Below are 17,972 nucleotides of genomic sequence, written 5' to 3'. Positions count from 1 at the left end.
GTCCAGAATCTCCTCATCTCTGAATTCCAGAACCCCAAAATTCCAGAATCTCAAAATTCCAGAATCAGAGAATCCCAAAATTCCTGAATCCCAGAAGTCCAGAATCTCCTCATCTCTGAATCCCAGAATCCCAAAATTATAGAATCTCAAAATTCCAGAATCAGGGAATCCCAAAATCTCAGAATCCCAGAATCTCAGAATCCCAGAATCCCAGAAATCCACAATTCCAGAATCAGAGAATCCCAGAAGTCCAGAATCCCTGAATCCCTAAATCGAGAATCCCAGAATCCCAGAATCCGAAAATCTCAGAATCACAGAATTCCAGAATTTCCTAATCTCTGAATCCCAGTATTCCTGAATCCTGGAATTCCAGAATCTCTGAATCCCAGAATCTCAGAGCTCCAGAGTCTCGGAATCCCCGAATCCCAGAATTCCAAAATCCCGGAATTCCTGAATCTCCACAGAATACCAGAATCCTAGAATTTCAGAATCAGAGAATCCCAAAATCTCTGAATCCCAGAATTCTAGAATCTCTGAACCCCAGAATCTCTGAATCCCAGAATCCCAGAATCCCCGAATGCCAAAATTCCAGAATCTCCAAATCTCTGAATCCCAGAATTCCTGAATCCTGGAATTCCAGAATCCCAGAGTTCCAGAACCTCAGAATCCCAAAATCTCAGAATCCCAGAATAACAAAATCCCCAAATCCCAGAATCTCAGAATCCCAAAACTCCAGAATCCCAGAATCCCAAAATCTCAGACTCCTTGAATCCCCGAATCCCAGAATCCAAAAATCCCCAAATCCCAGAATCCCAAATCCCAGGATCTGGAGGTGCCCCAGCAGGATTTGGGATCTGACAGTTCCATCCCCTCCTCCCCTTTTCCGCAGCTCTCAGCTCCCACCTTGGCAAAATCCCAAATCCCAGAAACCCCCGGGAGCAGCCAGGACTGGGATCCTCACCCTGGAATTCCCAATTTCCCTGGAAAATCCCTTTGGGGTCCCCCCCATCCCCGTGGGACCCTCGGACCGGGTAACTTTGGGGTAAGTTTGGGATTTTCCTGCTTTTATCTCTGTTTTTCCAGCTGGGATCTCCCCCGGGGATTTGGGGGATCAGGGATCAGCCCTGAGCCCCCATCCTGATCCTTTTTTGAGGAAAAATCCCAATTTTTATCCTCATTTATTATAATCATCTCGGCAAATATTCAAGACCAGGGAGCTGGGAGGGAAAACCGGGATAGTGGGATTCCCCCCAAAAAAAATCCCAAAAAAAAATCGACTCTTTCCCCCCATTCCCTTTAGTCAAACCCAAAATCTTCCCAACATCACCAAACCATCCTTCAATCCCTCCAATGGCAGTTCCCTTACAACCAAAAAATTTCCTGGATTTAACACCTTCCAGCCAAATGTCACATGGGACTTTAACCCCTTAAAGAAAAATTTTCCAGGGATTAAAACAAATACCAATACTATTCCTCCTACTTTTAATACGAATAGAAAAATATAATCATACTAAAAATTTTAAGACTAATCGGTATCTTGATCATCTCATCTTTTTATGGTTAATATGAATAATACTAATAAAAATATAAGAAGAATCATGCGGTTGAAGAAGAAGAATAAGAAAGGGAAAAAATAAAAGAAAATCCGTGAGCTGCAGAAGCAGGAGAAGACGAATAAGGGGAAGAATAATAAAAAGAATAATGAGAATAGGAAGAAGAAAAGGGTAGAAGAAGAAGAAGAAGAATTAGAATTAGAGGCAGAAGACGAGGAGAAGAATAAATAATAAGAAAACAATAGAATGAAAAATCATAATAGTATATTCATAAGACTAATAAATGAGGAAGAAAAAGAATAATTATTGAGTTAATTAATAATAAGATGAATAATACTAAAATGATAATTATAATAAGAAGGTGACAGAATAAGAATTGGTAAGAATAAGAAGATGATACAAAGGTTAATGAAAATAAGAAGCGGAGAGATAAGAATGATAATGATGAGTTTTAATAATAATAAAAGAAGAGACTAAGTATAAATTAAATAATAAAAAGTAAAAGATTATATTAATAGATATAATAATAATAAAAAGGGGATACTTATATTAATAATATTACATCATAATTTTAATACAATAATAATAATTATTTAATAATAATAATTATATTTATAATAATATTATAAATGATTGAATATTAATAATTACTAGTAATAAGAATATGAATAATCAATACTCAGATTATAATATAATTTTAATAATAAAAATAATAATAATTTAATGATTTTAATAATAAATATAATTTCTATTTCTAATACTATTATGATTAATATCATATAACAGTCAACTCATACAAATGAGAATTGATACTCAAGATATTCATTAATATATTTACTCATGCCTCGTCCTATACTTTTCCTCCTATAGTCTAGTTCTACTCCTAATTACTAATGCGTTTCATAAGCACTAACAGACTCAACGTTACTCATCCATTCCCTCCTCACCCTCCCCATCCTGTATTCATAATATTATCTTAATCCTCCCCGCGCTACTTATCTCCTCTTCCTCATCCTTTTCCTCTCATCCGAACGACACGGCCGCAGGGCGGGCCGCGGCCGAAGGAGGGGCCGCCGGCAGAAGAAGCCGCAGGCTCCGAGAGGCAAGAAGAAGGGCAGACGGAAAGAGGAAGAAGCGCAACGCCGCAGACAGCGTGGACTGCTTTTCCCCTCCTCCCCCTTCCCCCTCCGCCTCCTCCTCCCTTGGACCTAATCTGCAGGCCGGTCCCGACGCCCGCCGTTGCCCTTTTTATTGCAAAAAAGCAGGAATTAATTAGATTTTGATATTTGCTAAGGAACCACCAGCCAGAGCCCTCCCCTGACCTCCCTAAAGCAGCCGGGTGCTCAGGCCAACCAGCGCCCCGGGGTTGCTTGGCCGGCCAGTGCCCGTCAGTGGGGCGTCGCGGCGGGGCCCCACGGCAAGGGGCCCTAAAAGCGGGCCCCGTAGGGGCCCCAGAGAGGTTGCCCCTAAGGCCCGCAAGGCGGCCCCGGGCCCCCCAAGGGGCACCCAAAGAGGCCCCCCAAGGGCTGCCAGGGGGCCCCAAGGCGCGCCCCAAGGGGCCCCAAGAGGTGGCCCGGCAAGTGCCCCCAAGGGGGCCCAATGGGGGGCCCCAAGGGCCCCCAAGGGGGCCCCACAGGGGCCCCAAGGGGCCCCAAAGGGGCCCCCAAAGGGCCCCAAGGGGCCCCCAAGGGGGCCCCAAGGGCCCCCAGGAGGGGCCCCCAAGGTGGTCCCCCAAGGGTGCCCCAAGGGCCCCAAGGGGCCCCCAAGGGGCCCCCAAGGGCGACCAAGGTGCCCCCAGGTGGCCCCAAGGGGGACCCACAAAGGGGCTCCCCCATGTCCCCAATGTTCCCCCAGGGGGCCAGAAAAATTGTCCCCAGTACCCCAATTTTTCTCATTTCGGAGGTTGGTTGAGCTTCGCTGGATCCGCAAATGCCCAAAAAGGCCTGGTGGCCCCCCACCGGGAATGGAAGGAATGGTAGGGCAAGGGGAAGGGGAAGGGCAAGGGGAGGGGGAAGGGTAAAGGGATAGGGAGGGGGTAACGGAAGGGGGTTGTGTTAGGTGTAGGGGAGTGTGTGTGAGGGGGATGGAGGGATGTGGTAGGGGAGTCGACATCCGTTATACTTGTATTTTATCTTATTCTTATTCTTATCTTATGTATAATTTAAATTTTATTTATTTATATTTCTCTTATTTTCCCTTTCCCCCCCACTCCACTCCTAAAGCAAACAAAGGAAATTTGGGAAAAATTCCAGAAAAACCCCCCGGGATTTTTTTTGGGATATTTTTGTTTGAAACTGGGAATATTTTAAGGGAATATTGGGGAATATTTTAAGGGGATTAAATTCCAGGGAAACTGGAAAAATCCACCTGGAATGAGAAATAGGCTGGAGGGATTAAAATATATAAATAATAATAAAAAATAAATAAAAATAGATACAATATATAAATATATAAATATAATCTAAATATATATAAAATATATAAATTACAAACCTATAAATATATAAAATAGAAATTATATAAATATATCAATATATAAATAGATATAATCTATAAATATATGAATATAAAAATAGATAAAATTATATATTTGTATATAATTTAAATATAATTTAATTTAAATATAATTTAATTATATTCATATTTAAATATAATATATAAGTATATAAAGATAGAAATAAAATATGTAACTGTATAAAATTATAAAATAGGAAATGATAAAAATATATATAAATAAATAAATAAATATTTTTTGGATTAATTTTGGGTGGTGTGGGGGTGAATTTTTGGATGAATTTTGGGCCATTTTATGATAAATTTTGGGTGGTTTTGGGGATGAATTTTGGGCCATTTTATGATAAATTTGGGGTGGTTTTGGGGATGAATTTTGGGCCATTTTATGATGAAATTTTGGGTTTTGGGTATTTTGGGGATGAATTTTGGGCCATTTTGGGGTTGAATCTTGGATCATTTTTGGATGAATTTTGGGCCATTTTATGGTGAATTTTGGGCCATTTTGGGGATGAATTTTGGGCCATTTTGGGGTTGAATTTTGGGTCTTTTTATGATGAATTTTGCGTGGTTTGGGGACGAATTTTGGGACGAATTTTGGGATTTTTTGGGTCATTTTGGGGATGAATTTTGGGATTTTTTGGGTCATTTTGGGGATGAATTTTGGGTTGTTTTCTGATGAATTTTGTCCAACCAATTTCCCGTCCCAATTCCCCGATTTTGGCCAACCCAGGAATTTCTCCTCCCATCCCAAACTCCCTTCCTGGGCTCTCTTTGTTCCTTCCCCACCCCAGGAGCAAAATCAGCCTCATTTGCATATTCAGAGCAGCCCCAATTAGCCACCACCACCATCATCATCATCACCATCATCATCATCATCATCATCATCACCATCATCATCATCATCAGGAGCTGCTGGGGGCAGGGCTGCTAATTACGGTGCAATTAAGCCGAGCTCAGCTAAGCTGGAGATGAGGTTGGGCCCGGCTGAGGTTCTCCAAGGGGTTTTGGGGAGCTCAGGGAGGGTCCTGGTTTGTCCCCGTGGGGTTTTTTTGGGTTTTTTTTGGGTTTTTTGGGGTTTTTGGGGTTTTTTGGTTTTTGGGGTTTTGGGGGTTTTGGTTTTTCCCATCTGGCAATTACGGCGCTCTGGTTTCCCCAGAATTAAGCCGAGCTCAGCTAAGCTGGAGATGAGGTTGGGCCCGGCTGAGGTTCTCCAAGGGGTTTTGGGGAGCTCAGGGAGGGTCCTGGTTTGTCCCCGTGGGGTTTTTTTGGGTTTTTTTTGGGTTTTTTGGGGTTTTTGGGGTTTTTTGGGTTTTTTTCCCATCTGGCAATTACGGCGCTCTGGTTTTCCCCCAGAATTAAGCCGAGCTCAGCCAAGCTGGAGATGAAACTAGACCCAGCTGAGGTTCCCCAGGGGGTTTTGGGGAGCTCAGGGGATGGGATTGGGAATGGGAATGGGATTGGGAATGGGATTGGGAATAGCAATGGAAACAGGAATGGGATTGGGACTGGGAATAGAGACAGGGATGGGAATGGGATGGGATGGAGTTTGGGGTTGGGAATGGGAACAGGAATGGGAACAGGAATGGGATTGGGGTCGGGAATAGGACTGGGATTGGGGATGGGATTGGGGATGGGAATGGAAGAGGAGGAAAACCCGGGATTTCCTCTTGGGAAAAGCCGGGAAGTGGCGGCTCCTCCTCCTCCTCCTCCTCCTCCTCCTCCCCCCACCAAGGCTGGAATTCATCCCTATGTTAATTTATGTAAATGAATTCCCGCCTGGACACTCGAGCTGTTCCCAGCCTGGCGAGAGGTGGGGGGAGGGAGTGGAGCCCCCGGGATCCCAATCCCCAAATCTCCAAATTCCCAAACCCCCAAACACCCAAATTCTCAAATCCCCAAATCCCCAAATCCCCAAGTTCCCAAATCCCCAAATCCCCAAGTTTCCAAATCCCCAAACCCCCAAATCCCCAAATCCCAAAACCCCCAAACCCCCAAATCCCCAAACCCCCAAATCCCCAAATCTCCAAATCCCCAAACCCCCAAATCCCTAAACCCCCAAGTTCCCAAATCCCCAAATTCCCAAACCCCCAAATCCCCAAATCCTCAAATCCCCAAATTCCCAAACCCCCAAATTCCCAAACCCCCAAATCCCCAAACACCCAAACACCCAAACACCAAACACCCAAAGTCCCAAATTCCCAAACCCCCAAATCCCCAAACACCCAAACACCCAAATTCCCAAATTCCCAAATTCCCAAATTCCCAAACCCCCAAATCCCCAAATTCCCAAATTCCCAAGTTCCTCCCCCTTTTTCCTGGGGTTCTTCCCTGCTGGAATTGCTGAGTTCTGCCCCAAACTCACTCTGGGATTTTTGGTTTTCCCCAGGAGGGTTTTGGGGATGGGGAGGTTCCAGTGGCTCTCTGCAAAAATGGGAATTTTTTTGGGTTGGTTTCACCCCAAAACCCCCTCGAGTCTCAGTTGTTCCTTGAGGGGACATTGAGCATTTCCAGAAATGACAAATCCTGGGTTTCCTGCCCCAAATTCCCTGGTTTGTTTGGTGGGATTGCCCTGAAACGGATCCAGCTCTTCCTAAATTAAACAGATCCAGATTAAACAGATCCAGATTAAACAGATCCAAATTAAACAGATCCAAATTAAACTGATCCAGCTCTTCCCAAATTAAACAGATTCAGATTAAACAAGTCCATTAAACAGATCCAGATTAAACAGATCCAAATTAAACAGGTCCAGCTCTTCCCAAATTAAACAGATCCAGATTAGAGAGATCCAGATTAATATAAAATTAAACAGGTCCAAATTAAACTGATCCAAATTAAACAGACCCAGATTAAACAGATCAAACAGATCCAGATTAAACAAACAGATCCAGATTAAACAGATCCAGAATTAACAGATCCGGCTCTTCCCAAATTAAACAGATCCAGATTAAACAAATCCATTAAACAGATCCAGATTGAACAGACCCAAATTAAACCGATCCAGCTCTTCCCAAATTAAACAGATCCAGATCAAACAGATCCAGATTAAACAGATCCAGAATTAACAGATCCAGCTCTTTCCAAATTAAACAGATCCAGATTAAACAAATCCATTAAACAGATCCAGATTAAACAGATCCAAATTAAACTGATCCAACTCTTCCCAAATTAAACAGATCCAGATCAAACAGATCCAGATTAAACAGATCCAGAATTAACAGATCCAGCTCTTCCCAAATTAAACAGATCCAGATTAAACAGATCCAGAATTAACAGATCCAGCTCTTTCCAAATTAAACAGATCCAGATTAAACAAATCCAGCCCTTCCTAAATCAAACAGACCCAGATTAAACAGGTCCAGCTTTCCCCAAATTAAACAGATCCAAATCAAACAGATCCAAACTAAACAGATCCAGCCCTGCCTAAATTAAACAGATCCAAATTAGAGAGATCCAGATCAAACAGACCCAGATTAAACAGATCCAAATTAGAGAGACCCAGATTAAACAGATCCAGAATTAACTGATCCAGATTAAACACATCCAGCTCTTCCCAAATCCAACAGATCCAAATCAAACAGATCCAGCTCTCCCTAAATTAAACAGATCCAAATTAGAGAGATCCAGATCAAACAGATCCAGATTAAACAAACAGATCCTGATTAAACAGATCCAGATTAGAGAGACCCAGATTAAACAGACCCAGATTAAACAGACCCAGATTAAAGAGGTCCAGATTAAAGAGGTCCAGGGTGTTAAAAGCAGTTTGGGAATTGTTGTCAATTAATTACCAAATCATTAAGGGCCCCCTGCTTTGGGCCTGTCTTTTTCTTATAATAAAAGCTGAAATGATCCAATCTGAAATGATTTCATTTTATTGAATTATTTTTGTCACAGGGGCTCTTTCTGTCCCCAAAAATGGAGATTTCCTCTCCCAGCCCCACCCCCCCCGGGGGTGAGGGGGGTCCTGAGGGACCAGAGGGGACAATTGCTGTCCCTATAGGGCTGGAGGGTGGGGACAGGGACAGGGACAGGGATGGGGACAGGGATGGGACAGGGATGGGACAGAGACGGGGACGGGGACAGGGACGGGGACAGGGACAGGGATGGGACAGGGACAGGCTGGGGACAGGTTGGGGACAGGTTAGGGACAGGTTAGGGACAGGCTGGACAGGTTTGGGACAGGCTGGGGACAGGTTGGGGACAGGTTAGTGACAGGTGGGTCTGGCTGGGGATGGGTGGGACAGGCTGGGGACAGGTTGGACAGATTTGGGACAGGTTAGGGACAGTTTGGGGACAAGTTAGTGACAGTTTGGGGACAGGTGGGACAGATTGGGGACAGGCTAGGGACAGGTGGGACAGGTTGGGAACAGGCTGGGGACAGGTTGGTGACACGTGGGACAGGTTGGGGACAGGCTGGGGTTAGGCTGGGGACAGGTTGGACAGGCTGGGGACAGGTGGGACAGGCTGGGGACAGGTGGGACAGGCTGAGGACAAGTTAGGGACAGGTTGGACAGGCTGGGGACAGGTTGGTGACACGTGGGACAGGCTGGGGACAGGACCATGTTGCCCCCTCACTCCAGCCCCACAATTCCCTTTTTTTCCCAGTTTTTAACCAAATTTCGAGGCGATCCCACAGCTCCAGCAGGAGTTCAGTGCCTCCAGCTCTGTCCCCATCTCAGGGGACATCCCCAAACTGCCACCAAACCTTTCTGGGTGACAAAATCTGGGTGACAAAACCACCACAGGGGACACCTCCAAACCTTTCAGGGTGACAAAACCCAGCCCAAACCTCCTCAGGGGACATCCCCAAACTGCCACCAAACCTTTCTGGGTGACAAAACCCAGTCCAAAACCTCCTCGGGGGGACATCCCCAAACCTTTCTGGGTGACAAAATCCAGCCCAAACCTCCTTGGGGGGACATCCCCAAACCTTTCAGGGTGACAAAATCCAGCCCAAACCACCACAGGGGACACCTCCAAACCTTTCAGGGTGACAAAACCCAGCCCAAACCTCCTCAGGGGACATCCCCAAACTGCCACCAAACCTTTCAGGGTGACAAAATCCAGCCCAAACCTCCTTGGGGGGACATCCCCAAACCTTTCTGGGTGACAAAATCCAGCCCAAACCTCCTTGGGGGGACACCTCCAAACCTTTCAGGGTGACAAAACCCAGCCCAAACCTCCTCAGGGGACATCCCCAAACTGCCACCAAACCTTTCTGGGTGACAAAATCTGGGTGACAAAACCACCTCAGGGGACATCCCCAAACTGCCACCAAACCTTTCTGGGTGACAAAATCTGGGTGACAAAACCACCTCAGGGGACATCCCCAAACTGCCACCAAACCTTTCTGTGTGACAAAATCCAGCCCAAACCTCCTTGGGGGGACATCCCCAAACCTTTCAGGGTGACAAAATCCAGCCCAAACCTCCTTGGGGGGACATCCCCAAACCTTTCAGGGTGACAAAATCCAGCCCAAACCTCCTTGGGGGGACATCCCCAAACCTTTCAGGGTGACAAAATCCAGCCCAAACCTCCTGGGGGGGACATCCCCAAACCTTTCTGGGTGACAAAACCCAGCCCAAACCTCCTGGGGGGACATCCCCAAACCTTTCTGGGTGACAAAATCCAGCCCAAACCTCCTTGGGGGGACATCCCCAAACCTTTCAGGGTGACAAAATCCAGCCCAAACCACCACAGGGGACATCCCCAAACTGCCACCAAACCTTTCAGGGTGACAAAATCCAGTCCAAACCTCCTTGGGGGGACATCCCCAAACCTTTCTGGGTGACAAAATCCAGCCCAAACCTCCTTGGGGGGACATCCCCAAAAACCCTCTGAGCTCTACATTAAATTAACAGTGATGAGGAGGTGAAAAAAACCCTAAACTAAACCCGAAACAAATCAATAAAATCAATGAAGCCAAGGCAAGGAGGGGAGAGGCAGCGCGGGGAGGGGAAGCGTGGCAGTTTGTTATGCAAACCGAGGGGGGCTCGGCTCGGGGGGGACGAGTCGGAGAGGTCTGAAGAGCAAGGAGTTCACAGGCCCTCTCCTTTTGTCATGCTAAAAGTGCAACCCAGAAAATATCCACGGGCAGCTGCTCAATGGAGCGTGAAATACGAGTGATTCCTGCGGGTAATGCGATGCAGCCCCGGGACAATGCCCGCCCGCCGCCTTTGTGCGCCACGGGAAACTTGGATTTGATTTTATTTCAGTTTTTTTTTTTTTTATTCTTTTTAGGGAGTTGGGAAGCACAGCCGGCTGAAGGGATGGAGGTGAGGAGCGCCCCGATGGCAGCGAGGTCACCCCCAGGTTGAAATGGAGATGTCGCCTGTCTGTGTCTCCCCTCCAGGAGAATTTTGGGGACTTTTGGGGACATTCCCAACGGTGTCCCGCGGCGGGCGCTCCCTTTGCTGATGCTAATGGGCAGCGGTGTAAAATCAGCGCTCAAAAGGCGCCTTTGTGTCCCCCCCGGGGGTGCTCGGAGCATCCATCTTCCACCTTCCCCGGGAGGTTTTGTGGCCTCGCCGAGCTGAAAGCGGCGCCCTGGGGGGCTCCGAGGCTCCGCGGTGCCTGCGGAGGGGCCGAGTGAGTCAAATCTGGGGGGATCTGGGGGGATTTGGGGGCTCAGGGCATGGAGGAAGCCAAGGGGATGGAGCAGGAGGTCTCGCTGGGATCTGGAGGGATTTGGGGGGAATTTAAGGGATTTTTGGCACCGCATCCCATGGGTGGAGAGGTTGGTGTGGGGGCACAGCAGGGGCTGCCCAGGGGAGGGGTTTTGGGGTGTCAAAGTCGGGTACCCCGAGCTCTCGGGGGATGCTCCGGGCACGGGCGGAAGCGACATCTAGCGGGAAGCGCATCCCGTCGCCAGGGAGATCGATCTCCATGGCAACGCTGGGGAACGGCCCCTGCCTGGACCAGGGGCACCCGCCGAGCCCTCGGAACCCGGGATGGGCCGGGATGGTGCCCAGCCCGGCGGGGTGGGGCCCTGGCACGGGGATGTGGGTGCTGGCACGGGGATGTGGGTCATGAAACTGGGATGTGGGTCCTGGCACTGGGATTTGGGTCATGAAACTGGGATGGCAGTCCTGGCACCGGGATGTGGGTGCTGGCACTGGGATTTGGGTCCTGGCACTGGGATTTGGGTCATGAAACTGGGATGTGGGTCCTGGCACTGGGATCGGGTCCTGGCACTGGGATGTGGGTCTTGGCACTGGGATTTGGGTCCTGGCACTGGGATTGGGTCCTGGCACTGGGATTGCAGTCCTGGCACTGGGATCGGGTCCTGGCACTGGGATGTGGGTCTTGGCACTGGGATGTGGGTCTTGGCACTGGGATTTGGGTCCTGGCACTGGGATTGCAGTCCTGGCACTGGGATGTGGGTCATGACACTGGGATGTGGGTCCTGGTACTGGGATGTGGGTCTTGGCACTGGGATTTGGGTCCTGGTACTGAGATGTGGGTCCCGGCACTGGGATGTCGGTCCTGGCACTGGGATGTCGATCCTGGTACTGAGATGTGGGTCCCGGCACTGGGATGTCGGTCCTGGCACTGGGATTTGGGTCCTGGCACTGAGATTTTATTTTATTCCTGATGCTGCTGCTCTGCTTTGGTCGGTAATAAATTAAATTAATTTCCCCGAGTTGAGTCTGGTTTGTGTGGGTCAGTTTCGGCGGGTCCCTGGCGTTTTCCCAGGGTTATCCCAGGGCGGGGATGAGGGAAGGCACGCGGACAAGATTTATTACCGATATTATCGATACTATCGATATCCCGTGCCGGCTCGGCCCCGGCGGGACTCGAACCCGCGGCCCCGCCGCTCCCGGGAGGCCCCGCCCGCGGAATCGCGTGCAGCGCAGAGCCCGCCCCCTCACACAGCCGCCCTGTCATTGGTCAATAACCTGCCAGTCAAAAGGAATTCAGTAGCGGATTGGTTGATTAGAGGGGCGTGGCTGAGGGGGCGTGGCCGCAGGCGGGCTTCCTGCCGGCGCCTTTGCGCTGACCCCCGGCATGGTGGGCACGGAGCGGGCCGGGATGGACCGGGGGGAACCGGGGGGGGGAAACCGGGGATGGACCGGGAATGGACCGGGAGGGAACCGGCATGGACCGGGGAAGCGGGGGGAAGCGGGGGGAGACCGGGGATGGACCGGGAATGAACCGGGGGGAAACCGGGGATGGACCGGGAATGGACCGGGATGGACCGGGGAGGGAACCGGGCATGGACCGGGATGGACCGGGGATGGACCGGGAGGGAACCGGGGATGGACCGGGGATGGACCGGGGGGGAACCGGCGTGGACCGGGAGAAGCGGGGGGAACCGGGGGGAAACCGGGGATGGACCGGGGAGGGACCGAGAATGGACCGGGGGGGAACCGGGGATGGACCGGGGTGTCCCCATGTCCCTCAGCCGGGGGACCAGTGTCCCCACAGCGTGATGGGGGTGCAGGTGGTGGTCACCCCCGGGGTGTCCCCATGTCCCCCCAGCCCCGGTGACCCCCAGGGTGTCCCCATGTCCCCCAGCCCCGGTGACCCCCGGGGTGTCCCCATGTCCCCCCAGCCCCGGAGGTGACCCAGGGTGTCCCCAACAGGCGGTGATGGGGGTGCAGGTGGTGGTCACCTCCGGGCTGTCCCCATGTCCCTCCAGCCCCGGGGGTGTCCCCAGGGTGTCCCCACGTCCCTCCAGCCCCGGTGACCCCCAGGGTGTCCCCATGTCCCCCCAGCCCCGGAGGTGACCCAGGGTGTCCCCAACAGGCGGTGATGGGGGTGCAGGTGGTTGTCACCCTGCTGGCCGCCAGCCTGATGCAGAAGATGGCCCCGCACTGCTCCTTCGCCCGCTGGCTGCTCTGCAACGGCAGGTACGGCTCTGTCCCTGTCCCCGCTGTCCCCCGCGGGCCCTGGGGACAGCCAGCAGCTGTCACCTCCCCTGTCCCCACAGCCTGTACAGGTACAAGCACCCCTCGGACGAGGAGCTGTGCGCCCTGGCCGGGAAGCAGCGCCCCAAGAGCAAGAGGGACAGGTCGGTGTCACCTGGGTCGGTGTCACCTGGGACGTGTCACACGTTCGGGGTTGGGGACAGCGGGAGCCACCCCGGAGTGGCGGGGGGTGGCACAGGGGACGAGGCAGCCGCTGGGTGTCCCCGCAGGAGGGCGAATGGGGTGGCAGAGGACAAACCGCTGTCGGTGCCGCGGGACATCGAGCTGCAGCTGGACACCAGCCCCATCACGGCCGTGGACGCGCTGGGTAACGCTGGGGGACACCGAGGGGGTGGCACCAGTGCGGTGACATGTCCCCAGTGCGGTGACAGACATGTCCCCAGAGCAGTGACAGATGTGTCCCCAGTGCGGTGACAGATGTGTCCCCAGCACAGTGACATGTCCCCCAACGGGGTGACAGATGTGTCCCCAGCACAGTGACGCATGTCTCCAGCCCAGTGACACACGTGTCCCCAGCATGGTGACAGAGGTGTCCCCAGCACTGTGGCGTGTCCCCAGTGCAGTGACAGAGGTGTCCCCAGTGCAGTGATGTGTCCCCAGCACAGTGACACATGTCCCCAGTGCAGTGACACACGTATCCCCAGCATGGTGACAGATGTTTCCCCAGCACAGTGACATGTCCCCCAATGGGGTGACAGATGTGTCCCCAGCATGGTGACGCATGTCCCCAGTGCAGTGACACACGTGTCCCCAGCCCAGTGACACACGTGTCCCCAGCATGGTGACAGATGTGTCCCCAGTGCAGTGATATGTCCCCAGCCCAGTGCCATGTCCCCAGCGCAGTGTCCCCCGTGTCCCCAGCCCGGTGCCATGTCCCCAGCGCGGTGTCCCCCGTGTCCCTAGCCCGATGCCCCCCGTGTCCCCAGCCCAATGCCATGTCCCCAGCATGGTGTCCCCATGTCCCCACCGTGGTGTCCCCATGTCCCCAGCCCAGTGCCATGTCCCCAGCCCAGTGTCCCCATATCCCCAGCCCCGTGTCCCCCATGTCCCCAGCCCAGTGTCCCCATATCCCCAGCCCCGTGTCCCCAGCCCAGTGCCGTGTCCCCAGCCCGGTGTCCCCATATCCCCAGCCCGGTGTCCCGTATCCCCCACCCGGTGTCCCCAAGCCGGTGTCCCCGCGGTTCCCGCCCGTGTCCCCTGTCCCCAGCGCGGTGTCCATGTCCCCACCCAGTGTCCCTCCCCAGTGTCCCCAGCTCGGTGTCCCCCGCCCAGTGTCCCCGTATCCCACGTGTCCCCCATTCCCCACCCAGTGATCCCCCTGCCATGTCCCCCAGCCCGTGCCCCTGTCCCCTCCAGTGCCCCGTGTCCCCACCTGTGCCATGTCCCCGCTCAGTGTCCCCCATGTCCCCAGCCCATGTCCCCTGTCCCCATCCCAGTGTCCACTGTCCCCAGCCGGTGTCCCCAGCGCGTGTCCCCGTATCCCAGCCCATGTCCCCATGTCCCCAGCCCAGTGACCCCGTGTCCCCAGCCTGGTGCCATGTCCCCAGCCCAGTGTCCCCCATGTCCCCAGCCCAGTGTCCCCCGTGTCCCCAGCCCAGTGTCCCCATGTCCCCAGCGCAGTGTCCCCATATCCCCAGCCCCGTGTCCCCAGCCCAGTGTCCCTGTGTCCCCAGCCTGGTGCCATGTCCCCAGCCCAGTGCCCCCCCTGTCCCCATTGCGGTGTCCCCTGTCCCCAGCCTGGTGTCCCCAGCCCAGTACCCCCCGTGTCCCCAGCGCGGTGTCCCCACACGGTGTCCCCACGTGGTGTCCCCACGCGGTGTCCCCTGTCCCCAGCCCGGTGTCCCCACATGGTGTCCCCACGCGGTGTCCCCTGTCCCCAGCCCGGTGTCCCCACGTGGTGTCCCCACGCGGTGTCCCCTGTCCCCGCAGTGCTGCGCCATTTCCTGGAGTACCAGTGGTTCGTGGATTTCTCCGTCTACGCCGGCGCCGTTTACGCCTTCAGCGAGGGCTACGCCAGCCTGGTCAGCCCGGCCCGGGAGGGCAACCTGGGCGTGCTCTGGTGCCTGCTCACCGTCCTCTTCTCCCTGTATCCTCAATTTTGGGGGGGGCCACGCAGAAAGGGGGACCCCACTGAGGCATAAAACTGAATTTTAGGGGTTATTTTTGAAGAATTCTGAATTTTTGGGGTTTTTTGTGAGGAATTCGGCAGGTGACCAACCTGGGCGTGCTCTGGTGCCTGCTCACCGTCCTCTTCTCCCTGTATCCTCAATTTTGGGGGGGCCACGCAGAAAGGGGGACCCCACTGAGGCATAAAACTGAATTTTTGGGGTTATTTGTGAGGAATTCTGGATTTCAGGGGTTATTTGTGCGGAATTCTGAATTTTGGGGGTCATTTATGATGAATTCTGAATTTCAGGGGTCATTTATGATGAATTCTGAATTTTGGGGGTCATTTCTGATGAATTCTGAATTTCAGGGGTTATTTGTGATGAATTCTGAATTTTGGGGGTTATTTATGAGGAATTCTGAATTTCAGGGATTTTTTTGTGAGGAATTCTGAATTTCAGGGGTTATTTGTGATGAATTCTGAATTTTAGGGTTTTTTTTGGTGAGGATTTCTGAATTTTAGGGGTTATTTATGATGAATTCTGAATTTTAGGGGTTATTTATGATGAATTCTGAATTTTGGGGGTCATTTATGAAGAATTCTGAATTTCAGGGTTTTTTTTGGTGAGGAATTCTGAATTTTGGGGGTCATTTCTGATGAATTCTGAATTTCAGGGTTTTTTTGGTGAGGAATTCTGAATTTTGGGGGTCATTTTTGACGAATTCTGAATTTTGGGGCTCATTTCTGATGAACCCTGCCGGCGCCCCTCAGAGGAGCCGTCGGTGGCCTCACGGTGTCGATGCTCAGGGCTGTCCCCCGGTGTCCCCAGGCTCCTTGACAGCTGTCCCCACCCCGCAGCAAGGTGTTCTTCACGGTGATGTGTCACTATTTCCGCTCGGAGGAGGGCGGCGAGCGCTCCGTCTGCCTCAGCTCCGCCTTCTTCTTCCTCCTGCTGGCCATGCTGGCCCTGGTGGTGCGCGAGGACTACCTGGAGTTCGGGCTGGAGGCCGGTGGGTGACAGGGACGGGGACAGGGACAGGGGAGGGGGCGCTGGGGACCTCGGTCAGGGGGGTCACTCCACTCCCAGGGGTCACTCTACACTCCCAGGGGTCACTCCCTGCTCCCAGGGGTCACTCATGGGGGTCACTCATGGGGGTCACTCCAGTCCTAGGGGTCACTCATGGGGGTCACTCCACTCCCAGGGGTCACTCATGGGGGTCACTCCCTGCTCCTGGGGGTCACTCATGCGGGTCACTCCCCACTCCCAGGGGTCACTCATGGGGGTCACTCCAGTCCCAGGGGTCACTCATGGGGGTCACTCCACTCCCAGGGGTCACTCATGGGGGTCACTCCACTCCCAGGGGTCACTCCCACTCCCAGGGGTCACTCCACACTCCCAGGGGTCATTCATGGGGGTCACTCCACTCCAGGCTCGCTCCCAGGGGTCATTCATGGGGGTCACTCCACTCCCAGGGGTCACTCCTGGGGGTCACTCCACTCCCAGGGGTCACTCATGGGGGTCACTCCCTAGTCCCAGGGGTCACTCCACTCCCAGGGGTCACTCCACACTCCCAGGGGTCACTCCTCGCTCCCAGGGGTCACTCATGGGGGTCACTCCCCACTCCCAGGGGTCACTCATGGGGGTCACTCATGGGGGTCACTCCCCACTCCCAGGGGTCACTCCACTCCCAGGGGTCACTCATGGGGGTCACTCCTCACTCCCAGGGGTCACTCCCTGCTCCTGGGGGTCACTCATGGGGGTCACTCCCCACTCCCAGGGGTCACTCCTGGGGGTCACTCCACTCCCAGGGGTCACTCATGGGGGTCACTCATGGGGGTCACTCCGCGCTCCCAGGGGTCACTCATGGGGGTGACTCCACTCCCAGGGGTCACTCCACTCCCAGGGGTCACTCATGGGGGTCACTCATGGGGGTCACTCCATTCCCAGGGGTCACTCCCCACTCCCAGGGGTCACTCCACACTCCTTGGTCACTCATGGGTGGTCACTCTTCACTCACTGGTCACTCCACGCTCTTGGTGGTCACTCCCCCATTGGTCACTTATCACTCCCCACTGGTCACTCTCCCCTGGTCACTCCTTGGTCACTCTGTGGTCACTCCCTCAGGGCTGGCCGGAGTCTCCTCTAACCTGGAGCCCATCCTGAAGCTCCGGGGCTGGGAGTGGACGTGAGTGGGGACCCGACCCCTTTTTGGGGACATTTCTGGGAACTTTGGGACGGGAACCCGACGGGATGGGGACAGCAATGTCACTGCTGTCCCTGTGTGTCCCCAGGCTGGCCACAGCAATGTCACCGCTGTCCCCGTGTGTCCCCAGGCTGGGGACAGCCATGTCACCGCTGTCCCTGTGTGTCCCCAGGCTGGCCACAGCCATGTCACCGCTGTCCCTGTGTGTCCCCAGGCTGGACACAGCAATGTCACTGCTGTCCCCGTGTGTCCCCAGGCTGGACACAGCAATGTCACTGCTGTCCCCGTGTGTCCCCAGGCTGGACACAGCCATGTCACCGCTGTCCCTGTGTGTCCCCAGGCTGGACACAGCAATGTCACCTCTGTCCCCGTGTGTCCCCAGGCTGCCCCTGGCCAGGCTGGCCTTCAAGCTGGGGCTGGTGGCCCTGTGCTCCTTCCTGGGCGCCTGCCTGACCTTCCCGGGGCTGCGCCTGGCACAGACACACCTGGACGCGCTCAGCATGGCAGCTGACAAACCCCTGACACAGTGAGTGACACCTGGGGACACTGGGGACACCGGGGACAATGGGGATAACAGCAGGGGACACCTGGGGATGGGGGGACAGACACACCTGGACGCGCTCAGCATGGCAGCTGACAAACCCCTATGCAACGTTGGAGT

General features: G+C 53.3%; 2 protein-coding genes across 3 annotated transcripts in view; both read left to right on the top strand.

Annotated features, from left to right (window-relative positions):
* The window catches only part of BORCS8 (BLOC-1 related complex subunit 8), a 92,094-nt gene that overhangs the window by 30,978 nt on the left and 43,144 nt on the right, over positions 1 to 17,972 (top strand). The gene's annotated exons all lie outside the window — the stretch shown is intronic.
* Positions 12,000 to 17,951, top strand: TMEM161A (transmembrane protein 161A). Its single transcript, XM_050986288.1, has 8 exons — positions 12,000 to 12,080; positions 12,819 to 12,922; positions 13,003 to 13,083; positions 13,210 to 13,307; positions 14,930 to 15,086; positions 15,966 to 16,117; positions 17,233 to 17,293; positions 17,694 to 17,951. The coding sequence occupies exons 1-8, from the start codon at positions 12,078 to 12,080 to the stop codon at positions 17,839 to 17,841; spliced, it is 804 nt and encodes a 267-aa protein (XP_050842245.1). The 5' UTR covers positions 12,000 to 12,077; the 3' UTR covers positions 17,842 to 17,951.

Source organism: Serinus canaria, chromosome 28, assembly GCF_022539315.1.
Source record: "Serinus canaria isolate serCan28SL12 chromosome 28, serCan2020, whole genome shotgun sequence".
NCBI classification, from domain to species: domain Eukaryota; kingdom Metazoa; phylum Chordata; class Aves; order Passeriformes; family Fringillidae; genus Serinus; species Serinus canaria.
The sequence above is the reverse complement of the archived record's forward strand: the minus strand, read 5'-3'. Positions and strand labels throughout refer to the sequence as shown.

Bases quoted from the DNA above. Each gene is read 5' to 3' on its own strand.
- TMEM161A (XM_050986288.1), top strand. The intron at 12,923-13,002 runs GTACGGCTCTGT...CTGTCCCCACAG, and splicing joins TGGCTGCTCTGCAACGGCAG to CCTGTACAGGTACAAGCACC. The intron at 15,087-15,965 runs GTATCCTCAATT...CCCACCCCGCAG, and splicing joins CTCACCGTCCTCTTCTCCCT to CAAGGTGTTCTTCACGGTGA.